The sequence below is a fragment of the Gouania willdenowi genome, chromosome 13 (assembly GCF_900634775.1).
Source record: "Gouania willdenowi chromosome 13, fGouWil2.1, whole genome shotgun sequence".
Lineage (NCBI taxonomy): Eukaryota > Metazoa > Chordata > Actinopteri > Blenniiformes > Gobiesocidae > Gouania > Gouania willdenowi.
In genome coordinates, this window is record NC_041056.1 from 1591924 (window position 1) to 1609567 (window position 17644).

The 17644-nt window shown below is 37.3% G+C and overlaps 1 protein-coding gene across 2 annotated transcripts in view; it reads right to left on the bottom strand.

Annotated features, from left to right (window-relative positions):
- The window catches only part of pak1 (p21 protein (Cdc42/Rac)-activated kinase 1), a 32104-nt gene that overhangs the window by 10926 nt on the left and 3534 nt on the right, over positions 1–17644 (bottom strand). Inside the window, exons 2-7 of one of the 2 annotated variants that reach the window (XM_028463807.1) lie at positions 12793–12847; positions 3695–3904; positions 3438–3532; positions 1660–1807; positions 936–973; positions 444–557 (exon numbers count right to left, since the gene is read on the bottom strand). In XM_028463807.1, coding sequence (XP_028319608.1) covers positions 444–557; positions 936–973; positions 1660–1807; positions 3438–3532; positions 3695–3887 — 588 coding nt within the window. In that variant the 5' untranslated portion in view covers positions 3888–3904; positions 12793–12847. The remainder of the gene's footprint in view (positions 1–443; positions 558–935; positions 974–1659; positions 1808–3437; positions 3533–3694; positions 3905–12792; positions 12848–17644) is intronic. The other variant, XM_028463808.1, reaches the window with a different exon arrangement.

Sequence of the window (17644 nt, forward strand, 5' to 3'; positions counted from 1 at the left end):
AGCATCTTTTTGTGGTTGGGTAATGGCTAGCATTAGTCCTGAGTAGGTAGCACATCTAGTGCGGCTAGCCAAGTTAGACTTATAATCAATCTGTTTCTGATTTATAAATGCTAATATTAGCATTAGCCTTAAGTTAAGGTTTGCTTAGAGTTAACATTAGAAGGAACACTAGGTGAATAGAAACCATTTCTGGTTTTGCTAAGATTTAGCATTAGCATAAACATGAACAAATTTGTCACCGTCGACTAACAGAATTTAGCATTAGTCTTTGAGAGAGCACTAGCATGCTAACCAGGATGCATGTTAGCATTAGTCTGTAAAACAAATTAGCTAAAAACAAAATAAAAAGCATTAGCATTACTGTGCTTAGCACCATTAGCATGAGCCTTCAGTTGCTAATAGGAATGTATGTTAGCCTTAGTCCGTAGCATTAGCATCCCTACTGATTTGGTGTGTTCTGGTCGAGGTGCGATCACCGGCGGAGGCTCCGCCTCGTCTTCGTCGTCGTCCTCGGATACGGTTGCTATGGCCGGCGTCTCAGACACCGTCTTTGAGCTCTGCATGATGTCATGGGGGAGGAGGCGGAGCTTCAGTGACATTATCAACATAGTGAGGATTTAATAAAATATATCTTCATGTTATACCAACATACTCCAATAAATCTGTTTTAATTTGAAAATGCATCCGTTGTTTGTGATCAACTTCTTTGCAGGAAATGCAAATTTTCAATATCAATTATCAATATAAATTATCAATACAGCCGCAATAACTATAAAGAAAATAATCATGGACACATCAAGGCCACAGAGATCAAAGGATTTTTTTTTTCCACAATCCGTTAAAGCCAAAAGAAGTTCAGGAGTATTTGTGATCAAACCTCAGCTTCATCTAATAAAAAACAACAGTTGATAAGTCATAAAATCAAAGTTTCTTACTGTAACGTTGGAGGAGCTGAAAGTGTCTGTGTTTTTATCTGCACGAGGGAAAAACAAAACAAAAACACACATTAAAGCAAATATGAAACAACCGTATTCCTCCGCTATACAAAGACAAACGAGATGGTTGTGGGTTAAAATCCCAGTAAATCAATGGCTTCTAAACATGTGCTCAAAGTTTGGTGGAATTTTTAGCAATTTGTGTTAATGAGCAACAGCCGAGAGCAGAGACGACAACTTCTATCACTAAAATGTGAATCAACAAAGAGATTGTGTAATTTTCTTCAATTCTGTGTATTTTCAAGTAATTGTGTATTATTATTATTTTTGTATATTTCTGTTATTTCTGTCTTTTTGTAGTTTTGTGGGGTTTTGGAGAAGTTTTGAGCGTTTCCATCAGTTGCCAATGTCTGCTCTGCTGTACACTGTCACATGACATTGGTTGTAAGGTAAGTTGACCCATTACACTGTTTTCTAAACATTGGTGTAAATCTAAGGAGGTCATAAACGCTAAACGACTGAAGAATTAAAGCTTCAACCTCATTCAGGTCGACACGCTGATTTTCAGCTCTATTAAACTTAAGTTACATAAAAACCAAATACAACAAAGTCATCTGATGGCACATAAATCACATTTAAAGGGTTAAACTGTAAATACTAAAATAGATTCTTCACTGTACATCTCTGCACAATAATCCAGGTCCCCTGCGATGCGTTCATGTACCTGTGAAGCTCATGTACTTCTGACTGTTGACCGTTTCTTTTGAGTCATAAAACTTGAGGACGTCGAGGACAGCCTGAGGATTCTTCTTCTGCTCCAGTTTAGTGATGTTGGAGGTCTGCAGGAGGCGAGCCCACTGCTCAGGCATTCCCTACACACACACACACTCTTAGCTTTTACTACTCAGACATCAGTGCAGTAGACCAACAAATGCACAATGGACTAAACCAGTGGTTCTCAATGTTTTCAGCCCACGACCTCCAAAATAAAGGTTCCAGAGACTGGGGACTAGGGATGCAACGGTACAGTTTTCCCACGGTTCGGTATGCATCATGGTTCACAGTAACAATACAGTTACGGCAATCGCAATATTGAGGGGAAAAAATAAAAATTACAATTACATTATGTTCTAAAGTTGTTCAGCCCTAATACAGTGTGTATATATATATATATATACACACACACACACACACACACACGTATATACATATGCATATACGCAGACACACAAACATATACATAAACATACATGTATACATGTACACTAGTGGTGCGGGCTACCAGCGGGGCCGTGCGGGTGAAGAAACTATCAAGTAATCTTGGTTCGGGTTGGGGCGAGTAATTTTTTGAACTGAAAGTATTGGTATCTGCCATTTTACGACTGTCCATGAATGCATCGCAGCTGTGAAGCAGCACTGATTAACTGTGCGTGGCGCTGGCTCACATCATGTGGCGTTGAAGTTTTTTCGTTACACAAACTGAACTCTACGTTAAACGTAAAGCGTGACGCTGTTGGGTTTGGGGCGGGTTCTGAAAATAGAGGCAGCAGCCTGGGGCGGGCGGTGCGGGTAAGATTTTGCCATACATGCGGTGCCGCACCAATTGGAAAAATCCTGGCCTGTGCATCACTAACGCCCGCTCACAGCGTCCACGCCTCAGCCTGTACATGTAGCTCCAGTCTGACACACATGCAGCAAGACGGCACCTCTCCAGTCAAAAGGCGGAGGAATGTCGGTGAAACGTGGACAGTTGACGAGGAGTCGTTCGAACGCGCAGCAGAATGTAGGTCATCATGTTCCTCCGCACCGCAAACAATGTTCTGACAGCAGAGAAAATTCAGGGACGTTCTGATTGGCTCTGAAGGTGGCATGAGCAGCGCTTGGCACTGATGGGGAAATGTACCAAAAATACCGTTGTTTGCCGTTGTGCATTGAACCCAACAGGGCGTATTGAATGGTTTGGTAAAATACTGAATATTGTTGCATCACTATTGGGGACCCCAAGTGTAATTTAAAAAGTAGGCACAATTAGTTTAAACTGGAAAATAATGGGCATGACAAATCGTGAATGTGGTTGAATTGGCAAAAATAAGCATGAAATATGTTTAAAATAAAAGAAGTTAAAAGTGACAATAATGGTCACCATGTGACATTAGGTGGAAAAGTGGTTGAAAGGGTTTATAAGTACTGAAAATGTCTGGAAAATGGAAAAAATGTCTGGAAAAGGCATTGAAATGTGATGGAGAAGTGTCAGAAATGGGAGAAATGTAGCAAAAATACATTAAAAAGAGCAAAAAAGTGATAGAAATAAATTAAAATATGGCAAGTTTGGTGTAGTTGCAGAAAAAAGGGCAAAAATAAGTAAAAAGAGGCTCAAATTGTTCAAAAAAATATTCTACGTTTCTTGAAGGCATCTGGCGACCCCCTCCCAGTGTCTTGCGACCCCAAATGGGGTCCTGACCCCAAGGTTGAGAACCCCTGGACTAAAGAACACACACTTACAGTGAACTCTCCTGTAACAGCATCAAAGCCAACATGGATGGTGTGTTCAAAGTCTGACGGGAGAGAAATCTCCGGACGCTCCTTCTTCTTATAAGCTACAAACAAACAAACAAAGAGCAGGATAAGGTTTAGAACAAATGTTTTTCAACGTACAGGTCGGGAACCAAAAGTGGATCATAGACCTGTGTTAGCGTGATCTTGCTGTGTAGCTAACACACGTACGTCTGACATGGCTAACTTCAAACGTCTCTACTCACTCTTGTCTCCTCCTCCTGTTAGGATAAACCGAATCGAGCGGTCTTTCTTCTTCTTGTCTTCTGGGTTTGGTGGGAGGGGCTTGGAGCTGTGGTTCAGGGGGGCGGGGTCTTTGTTGCAGGAGCCAATCATGGTGCTGGTGTTCCTCATGGGTGGAGCTGGAGGTTTGTCCTCGACCTCCCCATTATCAGACATCTTCACACGAACCACCGCTACGACCACAACAAAACAGAGTGATTTCAGGATTGAAGCTACATGCTAAGCCAACCATATCATGTGGGACCGGTACTGGTTTGGAATCATGAATGATATGGTTCTAGTTTGTAAATTTAGTCATTTCACTTTGACAGGAACAGGTCTAGTCATTATACGTCTGTGGCAAAGGATGGGAAGAGATTTTTGTATCTCCTTCACTTTATTGGATCATTTCTATATTTCACAATATCAACAAGACCAAAATGTGACAAAATGTGCACTCACAAAAAAAAAGGATTCAAACATTGAAATTAAACTTTTTATTACTACTGTAAAACAGGATTCAAATGAACTCATTGTGTCATCAGGCTCACCAGTCACTTGTTAATGTGAAGAACTCGTCATTTATACATGAAAGATTTATGTATATTCTGCGACACACGTGACGTCACATTGCTGCATTGCAAGATTCAGATTGAGGGTAGGAAGTGAAATCATCAAAATGTCCATGTTTTGTGTAGTTTACGGCTGCTCCAATCGCTTGAACCAAGAAAAAGAAAAGAGATTTTATAGAGTACCGAAGATTGTCGTTCACAACGGTGAGAAATGTAAAAAGCTCACAGAACAACGCTGTAAAAAGTTGATTTTAAACCTACGTCTGCGATCGGGAGGAGCAGAGTCTGCTGATGCCCGTGTCTGTAGCGACCACTTTGTCAGAGGTATGTTAGCGAGCTAACTTTGTTTTTGTGGCTGTTTATACACAATAAAAGGTAAACACCCAAATGCTATTTCATTACATGTCATAAAGTACTATTCAGTAGTATATATGTATATATGTGACAAACAAAGCTCTTGTAGCCTTGACCGTCAGGCTAATGTCGTCCTTTAAAGATATTTTGCATGTTTGTTTACATTCTGATTCTGATTATAGCCATTACTGCTAGCATCTTAACACAAAATAATATAAGAACAAAATCTCACCCCAAACAATAACCATCATGAAGCCGTCTGGTAACGAGGTTGTGGACCCACCCGCTGACAAAAAAGCTGAATTCCTGCATACTTTTATTTATGGTTTGGTGTAGTACGATGTCTGAAGGACCAGATAGTTTGTGATCAACAGCCTCGATGATCGGCAAATCTTTAGATTCTATCAAAAACTCTGACTCATCTTCATTAGATATGGTCAGGCCCAACATATTTGTTATACGGACTTTCTGCACCAGTTTCCTCCTTAGGCGTATTCTTCATTTTTACTTCCTGCCCTGCGTCTGAAATCATGCGTCATCATAATCACGTGACTGAAACCCAGCTATTGTAGTTCTAATCATATTGAATGTTTTGTTTTTTTTAAACTCTCCCAAGTATGCAAAATATGAAAGATGATGAAACATTTTTTGTTGTTCACTTGATTTGAAGAATAACTGCAGATTGTTAATTACACTTTAATCGAAAGAAGAAATGAAAAAAATTGTGTCCTATTCAAGACACCTGATTAGAATGACTGTATATTGGTAATATTATTTTTCCCATTCTCGGTCAGTGGTATGCCATGGGATTTATTTTCAATGAAAAGATGTAACTTATAATAAGAAGTCTCACACTACATGGAGTAGGAAACGTGTCAGCGCTGAGCGTGACCATGTGATGCAAGCTTGGATTACTGTTGTAACTGTTCACAAAGGCAGATCTATGTCCTGTAGTGTGAGGTGACTCTACTCTTAACTCTAACGTGGTCTATAGTGCTGGACTCCATTCAGGAACCAAATATTCTTTTCATCTGCACAAACCCACAGAAATGAACGGACATTAACCCTTAGAGAACTCTAAAAGGAAAAATCAAGGGTTTACAGCATTTACATGTTCTCCTCAAACTTATCACAACCCCAAACTAGAACAATTATCTGCTTTATAATGACCAAAGAATCTGACTTTGGCTCAATTACTGTACAAACAAAGAATAATTAATCAACATAAACAGTAAGTGTAAAAAGCAGAAATAAATAAATAAAAACAGCAAAACATGTAGGTGGTGCATTAGAGTTCACCTGCTGATTGTTCAGCTTTGATTAGAAATCATGTAAGATGTGTAAAGATATATATACTGTATATATAAGTAATAACTAACCTCAGATCAGTGTGTGTGTGTGTGGGCTATAAGAGCCGCACTGTGACGTCCTGCTGCGACATCACATGATGTGTGTTTTGCACGCACACACACACAATTAGAAGGAAAGAAGAGAAACATAGAGCCAACATCTAAACTGCTGAGTAATAGTGTGTGTGTTTATCCTCAGCAGTAAATATTCACTGTTTAGTGGGAAATGTGTGTCTTTGTTGTCTGTTAGTCTGACACACACAAACATATGAAACCTTTTAACCTGAACACACACACACACACACCCACAGAGATCTCAAATTTCAGACATTGCCGACAGCTTCAGCAGTGACACAATACTGACCACACACAATTTTTTTTTTTACTTTGCATAACACATATGCACTAAATAAATCTTTTTTTCCTAAAAGAGAATAAGATGTTTGTATTATGAGGCGATTTCTATATTTTATATTCAAAATTGAACTTTTTAAGTGATCGATAGAATATGTGGACACACCATCACAAACATAGGTAGCATATGGTTCAATCCAAGTTCAGGAATTCAGTGTGGACACACACACACACACACACACACACACACACACACACACACACACACACACACACACACACACACACACACACACACACACACACACACACACACACACACACACACACACACACACACACACACACACACACACCACACACACACACACACACACACACACACACACACACACACACACACACACACACACACACACACACACACACACACACACACACACACACACACACACACACACACACACACACACACACACACACGCCGTGAGCTACCATTAAGTGTCAGCTCTACCCAGCAATGCCTCTGCAGCATCTCTCACTGGTCTTACTGGAAGAGGACTTAAAACACACACACACACACTTTATTCTTTCTCACACACGTCTCAGGTTTTCCCTCATTCTGAAGTTTTTCTAACAGGGTGGAAATGTGCAATAACACATGTCAGTGTGATGGAATCTTTGCAGAGGTTTGAGTTTTTGTGGATAAAACATCTGAATTAATGTGTTTCTGAGGCTGTTTGGGTTCAGTTTGATCAATTCCAGCTCAATTCTTCAGACAGATCATTGTTTTAAGGTGAAATATCAAAGAAAACTTGATATTACATTTGTCTGGATGTCTTTTTAAAAATCACTTTCATTCGTCACAATAAAATGTGATGCATCGTAACAGGGTTGAGTTCATCTTTGGGGGAAAAGTTCAGCAATCATTTATTTTATTTTTTTCTATCCATTTTTGGCAGTAGAAGATGAAGACAAAAACATTTATATTAATCAAAAAGAGGTCACAAGAACAGAGTCCAATTCATGGTGAACCTAAAAGCCTGACTGAAAACGACATAAGACAAGAAACACAGACACTTGGTTTTTTCTCCTCGTCTGCAGTCCGATGTCATGTCGTCACGGTAACGAGACAAACCCTGAGGCCTAGAGTTCAAATGTATATTTTAACATATTTTAAACTAACATTCACAGAGATAATCAGAGTCTTTGAAGTTTTTACCCTGGGACAGTCCCTGGTTAACACCCAGACGTGTGTGTGTCACAAAGGTGCATTGTTCTCACCAAACCATTAAAACTCAAGTGAGCTGCTCGTCCTGTGAAGTTCATTGCACACACACACACACACACACACACACACACACACACACACACACACACACACACACACACACACACACACACACACACACACACACACACACACACACACACACACACACACACACACACACACACACACACACACACACACACACACACACACACACACACACACACACACACACACACACACACACACACACACACACACACGAGATTTCAAATAAAGCCAGCTGTGAGCGAGGAGGACGAGTAGCAACAGAACATCATCCATTCATCACAGAAAGTCATATATATCTAAAAATCACATTTGGACTGAATAAACAGTTTAAACTACTGAGGTGACATCTGAAGGAAAAAAAAAAACATAATTTAATAAGTAATGATGTAAAATTCATTAACCAACCTAATTATTAAACCCTGAGCAATCACACATTAAACCATTCAACCACAATCACTCTTTCCTTGCCGCCATGATGAATTCATGTTGGGTGTGGGATACATATGTATGTGTATATACGTATATATGCATATGTGTGTATCCATAAAATGAAGAGTTCGTCCTTAAGACTGCTCTACTGTAAAGTGTCTTGAGATACCATTGGTTATGATTTGACGCTATACAAATAAAGATTGATTGATTGAGATTGAATAGTTTAACAAACCAAACATTTCACATTCAAACGATCAAAATATTAGAAATCATCCAATTAACTATCCAACATTTAAATAACAAACCAAAAGGTTAACTCACCAACTACTTAACCACCCATATAATGCTTAACTATTAATATCAGAATTCACCAAATCAACCTATTAACTATTTAGTAACTAACCAATGACTTAATCACAAACTATTTTGTTCAGTTGGATGAAAAAGTTAAATATTAATTAACCAACCAAAAATGTTTAAACAACAAATGTATTTACCTAACTAACTTTTGACCAAAACAATACAACTAGTCAACAAACACAAAGTTTAGCATCTTTAACCATCTGATCATATACATAACAGAAACTTAACGTACCCTCCCAAAAAAAAAAACAATGCTTAAAAATTATACATTGATTTTTTTTCTGGGTGTTTTATTTTGGAAAATTATCCAAAGTTTCTGAGGTAGAAGTGAAACAAAAGTTGCTCCGCCCTCTTCAATAAATGTCACATCTTTCTTCACTGTGAGAACGTCAAACTGACGGAGCAGAAACATCTCTGAGGAACAGTTTCAGCTTCACTGGACGAACTGGGTCATGGTTTCAGTCTGTCAACATGAACCAACGTCACATTCTCAGCCTCTGCTCGTCTTTTTCACACGCCACACCATTACAACCAAACAACCAGTACAACCTAAAACCATTACAACCAAACAACCAGTACAACCTAAAACCATTACAACCAAACAACCAGTACAACCTAAAACCATTACAACCCAACAACCAGTACAACCTAAAACCATTACAACCAAACAGCCTAAAACCATTACAACCAAACAACCATAGCAACTGTTACAACCCAACAACCAGTACAACCTAAAACCATTACAGCCAAACAGCCTAAAACCATTACAAGCAAACAACCATAGCAACTGTTACAACCAAACAACCAGTACAACCTAAAACCATTACAACCCAACAACCAGTACAACCTAAAACCATTACAACCAAACAACCAGTACAACCTAAAACCATTACAGCCAAACAACCAGTACAACTTAAAACCATTACAACCAAACAGCCTAAAACCATTACAACCAAACAACCATAGCAACTGTTACAACCCAACAACCAGTACAACCTAAAACCATTACAACCAAACAGCCTAAAACCATTACAACCAAACAGCCTAGAACCATTACAACCCCTCAACCAGTACTGGAACAGATATTTTAAAGCAGACAATAGTCGTTAATGTATCAGTTTTATTTCACATTGATCGCATAATAAATGTTTTTTATGATCTTTTGTTGCTAAATCGTGTTTGCTGATAAATCAAACGTGACTGCTGCTGTGATTAAATCTGTAACGATGATAAAAGTGATTTGTGTCATACGGAGAAAAACCAGGAGAGAATCTGAGTCAGTTTGTGTTGAGCTGAGAGAAAACAGAGCTACAACAACGCTTCAATACATCCAACACACACACACACACACACCAGCTTCATGTTACACACACACACACCTGTGAAGCTCCTATAGGTGTGTGTATTTTCTATAAAAAGCAGTTCATTTATTAAATAAACTGCTTTCATTAATGCAGAAAAATTGAAAACAAAATAAAAAAAATATAAACATCTTAATGAAATTCTAAACGGTAAGTTGTGGTTATAGCATCAAAGTGGCAAAAAAAAAAGTTACATTGATAAAGGATACACCGTGGGTTAATAAGTTACAGATCTAGTATTTAATGAACCATCTTCAAAGATATGATACATATATTAGTGATTGATTTAGTGAGTTTACAGAATCCCTGTTTGTATAAAAATCAGGACATCTTTGTGTGTGTGTGTGTGTGTGTGTGAGCTTTAAACGTATCAACGATGTATAGAATGTTAACGTTTCACACAATGACAATAAAATATGGATGACACACCCTGTTCCAACGCCCCTCCCCCCTTCACACACTATAGGTGTGTGTGTGTGTGTGTCTATTCAGCAGCTGCCCAGACTCCACCCTACGCCATGAATAATAGAGGCTGCAGTGCATGCTGGGAGACCCCAGACTCCCTTTACGGCCGTTAGTGTGGATAAATTATAGGAGTAAACACTGAATGGGATCCAGTGGTTTGAGAGTCAGTTTATGGTTATCTGAGGGTTTCAGATCTTTGATTTGTGCATTACAAAGGAACAGGTTTATTATTGTTTAACAATGATTGTTTGGGCGTTTTCCATAAAAAAAAAATTTAAAAAAATTTTAAATTCTGCAAATGTAGAGGCTGGATTTTCCTTGATCGCAGAAAACTGTGAGAAAAAAACCAAACTGATTTTTTATTATTGTTTAATTATTTTTAAACAAAATGAAGTGGATATTGCAATATGACGGAGAATAGAACCTCATATGCATGTTTTGGGAACATTTTGTGCCTTCCAACATAATTTTCCACTGTGGAACATTGTGTGTAAATGTGTCTAAATAGATGTTGGTGATGGTTTATTCTGTGTTATATAGATTTAACTAACCCTTTCAGTAGGTGAACTTCATCATACTGCATCATATTATCAGATTGCACAAGAATTGACATTTTTACGACTCTTTGTTCACTCATTTATGCAATTTCAGGAAGTTAAATAAGCTGTAATGACATGTGGTGAGGGAAAAGTGGAACAGAAAAATAAGGAAAAAGGTAAACTGATGAAGAAATTGGTAAAATCTCAAATGGAATTTGGAAAATTTGCAAACAGAAAATCTGAACCTCTACAGGTGTAAAAGTTAGCCAAGATACTAAATTAGCAACTATACGAAACATACACACAAGGATAGATACAATAAAGTGGTAAATATATAGAAAAAAAAAAGAATAAAAACAGTGCTTAGAAAAAAACAACAGTTGGTCAAAAAATGTAATCATAAAACATTGGAAAGACTACATAAACAGACGGATACATCATCATTATAAAATCTGAAAAGTTGGGTCTTTGATTTTACACAATCATGGAAAACTGACAGAACGTTCCTGGAGCTCCTTCGTTGACATGGAATACACCCTCACATACAGTGAAAATCACGCTAACCACAATGATTTCCCAGTGAACGAGTCATTGAATGTGCAGCGACAGTTAGGATAAAATCAATAAATTCATCAGTTCTGATACAGACATGTAAAGAATAGAGCTGTTCGTGTCACCATACCAGTGAAATGACTTAAAACACAAACACATTAGCATATAGTTGTTTCATATTCCTCTGAAGTCATTTAATGAAAAAAACAAACATCTGTCCAATAGACCTTTTTCACACTTTAGCATTTTAAACTGGAAGTGGTGTGCAACAACTTCCTGCGGCTATAGCTTTAGCATTAGACAGTCTCAGGGTGGTTGCTCGTGGTAGAGACATGAACTTATCTCACGATTTGATTTGATCGCGACCCCCTCGTGTCTGCTGGGTTGGGCCCCTCAACCTCTCAGGGTGCTGGGGCAGCAGGCTGAGTCAATGTAGAATTGTTTTTTAATTATTATTATATTTTATCATTATTATACATTTTTCCTCTTCATCCCATTGTTCTCTGGGTGTATGCTGTCGGGATATCACATTGTTGTTGTTTGTCTCTGTCTTTTGTTTTGTATGTTGCAAAAAAAAAATACATATTTTTTTTAAATCGATTTTTTATGTTGTTCATGAAGTTTATGAATTGATTCAGAATCGTGGATGATTAGAATCGCAATTCTTATGTGAATCAATTTTTGCCCCCACCTCTATCTTGTGGGGCAAACAAACAGCCGCACCTGTGTAACCACGCTTTTCCAACAGACCCAGACCAAAGGAGGCAGTGGATCTAAGCTTAGGGGGGATGAGGGTCCGGAATCTGTATTCTACACTACAGCGTCACTTCCCTCAGGAGGATTTAGTCAGCGATTCCAGTCACCACAGTGGAGCTGTTCCATCTTTCTTTCCCTGGAATAATCTTATGTCACCACCTAAGAGGAAGTCTGCCTTTGAGAGGAATCAGAAACGGCAGATTGTCCTCTCACAACGAGCTAGCTATGCTAAAGCTGCTACGGCACATCCACCCACAGGTAAATAACACAAACACATATCAGAATGTTAAAATATAATTTAAAAGTCTATAACATGCCTCACTTTAAACATTCCGAATATTTTAGCAGACTAAACTAGGTTTCTTTACTACAATATTTATAATTCATATGTTGTGGATAGTGGTTAATTCACAAAGCTGCTACTTTTCTTATGATAGCTGTGGATATATTCTTCATGGAAGAACTAATATCCCTTATCAACTTTATTTGTTCGGGTATTCACCGCTGCAAACAACACAACTGGTTGAGTTGAGCAACGCTGTTAAAAAACAAGAGCCATTTTCACTTAGACCCGCAATAACAGGAAGTTACTCGACACCAGGAGGCGCTACTTCCGGTTGTTATGAAAAAGGTCTATGGCAGCTCTGGGTTTCAGTCGTACCTGTTGTGCGTCCGAGCGGCTCCTTTGGAGGGAGGACAGATGGACGCCCAGCGGCCTGCAGACACACAGGTATCACACTGTAGGTGAAGCTTAGGGTCAACAGGTCAGACTGAACAGGGTCAGATACAGGACATCAGAACTGTTTCAGATGTAGAAAGGTACTCTACACCAGTGGTCCTCAACACTTTTCAGCCTGCAACCCCCAAAATAAAGGTCTCAGAGAGCGGGGACCCCCACTGTAGCTGAAGGTGGTTGAACACAGACATGAACATTGAAGAACAGTCATGTGGAGACAGGACCATCTATAAGGGGGAATAAAGGGGAGAGATATTTGGGGTCCATCCATAAAGTCAGTAAAATGATGGTCCATTGTTCTATGAATCTGTGATAACCACATTTATTTATTCATCTGAATAATATCCACTGTTATCCAGGAACGTTTATTATTATTATAATCATCTTAAAGATGCAAATCCTGGTTTTAATAGCTAATAAAATGGGTTCAAAGTGACCAAAAATGATGGAAAAGGTGATGAAATGGGATTTTAAAAACCACAGAAATTGGTTAAAAGTTGCACATTAGAGTGGACAAAAACATACAAAAAAATGACTACAAAGGGTTCCAAGTGTCAATATTGGCATTAAAGTGTCAGAAATGGGGTGATGTAATTTCAAAAGTAGGGATTAGTTTAAACTGGCAAATAATGGGCATGACAAATCATGAATGTGGTTAAATTGGCAAAAATAATCCTAAAATATGATAAGAGGTTAAAAGTGACAATAATGGGTCGACATATGTGAGATTAGGTGGAAAAATGGTGAAAAATGTCTTGAAAGTGATAAAAAAAAATGTGCAATAAAGTCATAGAAATTTGATGGAGAAGTGTCTCCTTTGCATAAAAAGGAAGTAGTTGTTATTGTTCTGTGACATAAATCAGTCAATATTTATAAGACTTTTATTTTCAGCAACAAAAACAGTGAAAAAGTGAAGGACAAGGGAGTCCAAAACCTTCCATTCCCCCACACAGCATAGTGTTACATGCAGGAGGCTGTGTGTGTGTGTGTGTGTGTGTGTGTGTGTCAATAAGGTGTGAATGTGTAGACAGCTGCAGGATGACACTTCCTAACCCCCCTCTGTCCACACACACACACACACACACACACCTCCTTAGGGCGTCTCTGAACTCTGTCAGCATCTAATGTGACACTTCATCACCTGTCTCTCTCTCTCGCGCACACACACACACACACCACCTGAAACTGCATTTTCAGTCGGCTGCACAAAAAACAGACAAAAGTTGATGAATATATACACATATAAACAGATAAATAATGTAACACCAGTGAGTGGAAAGAAAAAATGGGTATATTGACTAAAAAACATCAAGATCAAATAAATAAATACAAAAACTTGATTGAATGAATTAAAAGTCATAAACAAAAGGTGGATGAAAAGTTACGTCAGTGTAAACAAAAATGTAAAAACTTTAAATGAACAAACAAAAATGGAAGTACATAAAGACAAAGACAGAGAAGATGACATCAACACAATGATAAATCAATAAATAAATAAATATCTGTTTAATATTATTTCAATAAAAATCATTAGATATTAAAATTAATAATTATTGATGATATTGTGTATTTTAGTCTGCTTTCAGTCTTGTTTTGTATATTTTTCTGTTATTTTGGAAACATTGTGTTTATGCATTCTTTGTAAATCTATGTTTTTACTTTCATTTTGTGTATATTTGCTTGTTTTCATTGTTATTTTGTAAATGCATTTTACAGAAAAACAATGAAATGAACAAATAACTAATTATCTGTTTAATATTCTTTCATTAAAACTATTATTTTACTGCATCAAATAAATACTTTCAATTTTTCAGATTCCAGGTTACAAAAAAAAAAATCTTGTTTCTTTGCGTTTTCTGTATTTGTTTTTATTTTTTTCCCACTCAGTAAGATTAATAATTTGTGTATTTTATGGTCTATAAATAATAAAAACAAACGATCTCAGACCTATTCCACGGAGCAGTTTAAAGACTCAAATTAAACCAAAGAGGCGGCGCCAACACCTTCAGCCTTAAATCAGCTTTGTCTCTAAACGTTAAGTCTGACGCTCCAAAGTCTGAATGTTCCAACGTTCCGTGAGATCCCAGCGTGATAACCACCAACCGCTCACACCACTGGTGTGTTCAATGCTGCACCAGGAAGAACATTCAGGAAGAAACAAGGCTACATGTCTAAAGTTGTGACAGACATGTAGCATTAGAACCAGTTCATCACATTAATGCATGTTCAGCTCCTCAGTTTTATAAACATATTTGCATTTATCAGCTCAACATTAAACTGTTAAATATGTTTACCAGAATATAATGTTGCAGTATGTAGTATTGATGTGTACTGTCCATGAGGCAAACATGGGCCACTGGTGGCCCTCCGTCCCACAAAATGACAAATATACACAAATCGACTCCAAAAACACAATAAAAGATGATTAGTAGAAAATAAAAACCCTGAAGAATATACAAAACACTAGGGATGTAACGATTCACTCAACTCCCGATACGATTCTCTCATGATTTATTTTACAAAAATGGGACTGTAAATGGTAAATGGACTTGATTTATATAGAGCTTTATCCCCACACTGAAACAGTCTCAAAGCGCTTTACATATCAGCTCATTCACCCAATCACTCACATTCTCACACCAGTGGGACAGGACTGCCATGCAAGGCGCTAGTCGACCACTGGGAGCAACTTAGGGTTCAGTGTCTTGCCCAAGGACACTTCGACACATAGTCAGGTACTGGGATCGAATCCCCAACCTCTCGATCAGAAGACGACCCTCTACCATTTGACTGTAGTCAAATGATGACTGAAAAATATTCCTTTGTTTTTTGGGGGGAAAAAACTATACTGTTTTCCTTTTATTTTTCATTGTCAAAAGAATCCCTTGATGAACTATTCAAAACAATGCAATTTAAAAATAAATCTTAAATGAAATAAATAAAGGAATAATACAATTTAAGAAGAACCTTATTAATTTAAATTCTGGTTCTATAGTAAACAATGCAAAACTGCATAATAGTTCCTTTTCTTTTTAAAAGTGCAACTGAAAATGTATTTTGTGTCTTAACAATTGGACTTAAAAAAAAAAAAAACAGTAATTTCACTGTATTTAGGTCAGATATTTGTTTGGACCAGCAGAGGGCGCTGGTAACCCAGTGGTCGGTTGGCATGCAGATATCTTGCAGTGAAGAAGCGATGCTATGCTAGCAGACAGAGCTAATAGAAAAACGTGACTTTTACAGATATTCACGTAATATTAGATATTTTTCGGTGCTAAAGGGGTAAGGTATCATTTATGAACATGTTTAAGAGTAGATGGCAGCCAGAAAGAAAGTAGTAGCAGATTCCGCCCGCCGCCAACACTTCTGGATAGCGCCCTCTGCTGGTTAAAGAAGTACTTTTTTTAACTGCCTTACGATTAATTGTTACATCCGTACAAAACACCACCAAAGATAAACATTAATGACTCCAAAATCACAACAAAAATACACAATATGACAAAAATTATATATTAAAAAAATTAATAACACAAAACCACAAAATTAAAGAAAATTCAAAACATACAAAATGACTCCAAAAACACAAATGACTACATTTATGTGCGGCATAAAAAAATAAATATTGCCATTTCTGTTTCAGGAAGTTAATTGAAATTTCTGTCTGTTCTCCGTGATCGCAGAAAGTCAGGGACAGACATGAAATTAAGTGTAATAACTAAAATAAAAATATACCTAAATGTTATTATATTAGAAGAACAAGATGAAAATAAATTCCTATTGCGTTTAGCTTCTCTTCTTTTGTAATACATTTAAATGGTGATTGTAAACCATCTTCAGGTGAAAACGTCCTGAATCCCAACCAGTAACAGAACCACAGCTGTAATGGCCTGACAGCGTCTGTGCCAGTTAAACTCAGTTTAAATTAAACATTTTTCCCAATAATGGGAATGTTTTATTTCTCTATTTATGTTGCAAAAAAAAAAAAAAAAGTACAATTTGTGTGTTTTCAATAGGTCTTTAGAGTGTGAGTCTGCAAGTCAAGCTAACACATGGATAGAAATAACCTTAATGACTAATGACACACGCACGCACACACGCACACTATCTGAGCTCAAAGCCACAGAAGCCAAATGGGTCGTTAACCCCTCCAGTGCCGTCGAGGTGTCAGAGCAACAACTGGGTGACTCTCTCCATAAAACTCACCACACCCCAAAAACTGTGACAACCAGTGTGGAACCACGGCCCTTTAATAGAACAGTATAACATCTATTTTATTAATATTCCATGTTTTTCACACACTAATTTTTTTTTAAAAGAAATATTCTATAAATTTTACAGATAATTTTGGTTTTCAACTCCAGTGAGTAACCAAAATAAATAAGAAAAAAAGATCAGAAAACCATAATAAAACAAAAATGTTTGAAAAGTAAAATGTAATTTAAAAATTCTGTGTAGGGCCCCATGAAAATCCATTTTCCCCCCAAATTCCATGTTTTCCATGTTAATTTAAAAAAAAAAAATTTAATTCTGTTTTTTTTTTTTTATATATATATATATATAGTCACATTTTTCAGGAAATCTTGATTTTCAACTGTTGTGAGGAAACAAAATATATGATAATAAAAGAAAGGAAAATTGTAATAAACAAATGTTTGTGAAAATAAGAACGTAATTTAAAACCATGTGTAAGCTACAATCAAAGGTAGATCTAATGTGTAGTCACGTGGATTATTCTGATTATTTCTAATATGTCATATATTGATGTATGAGAGCAGCA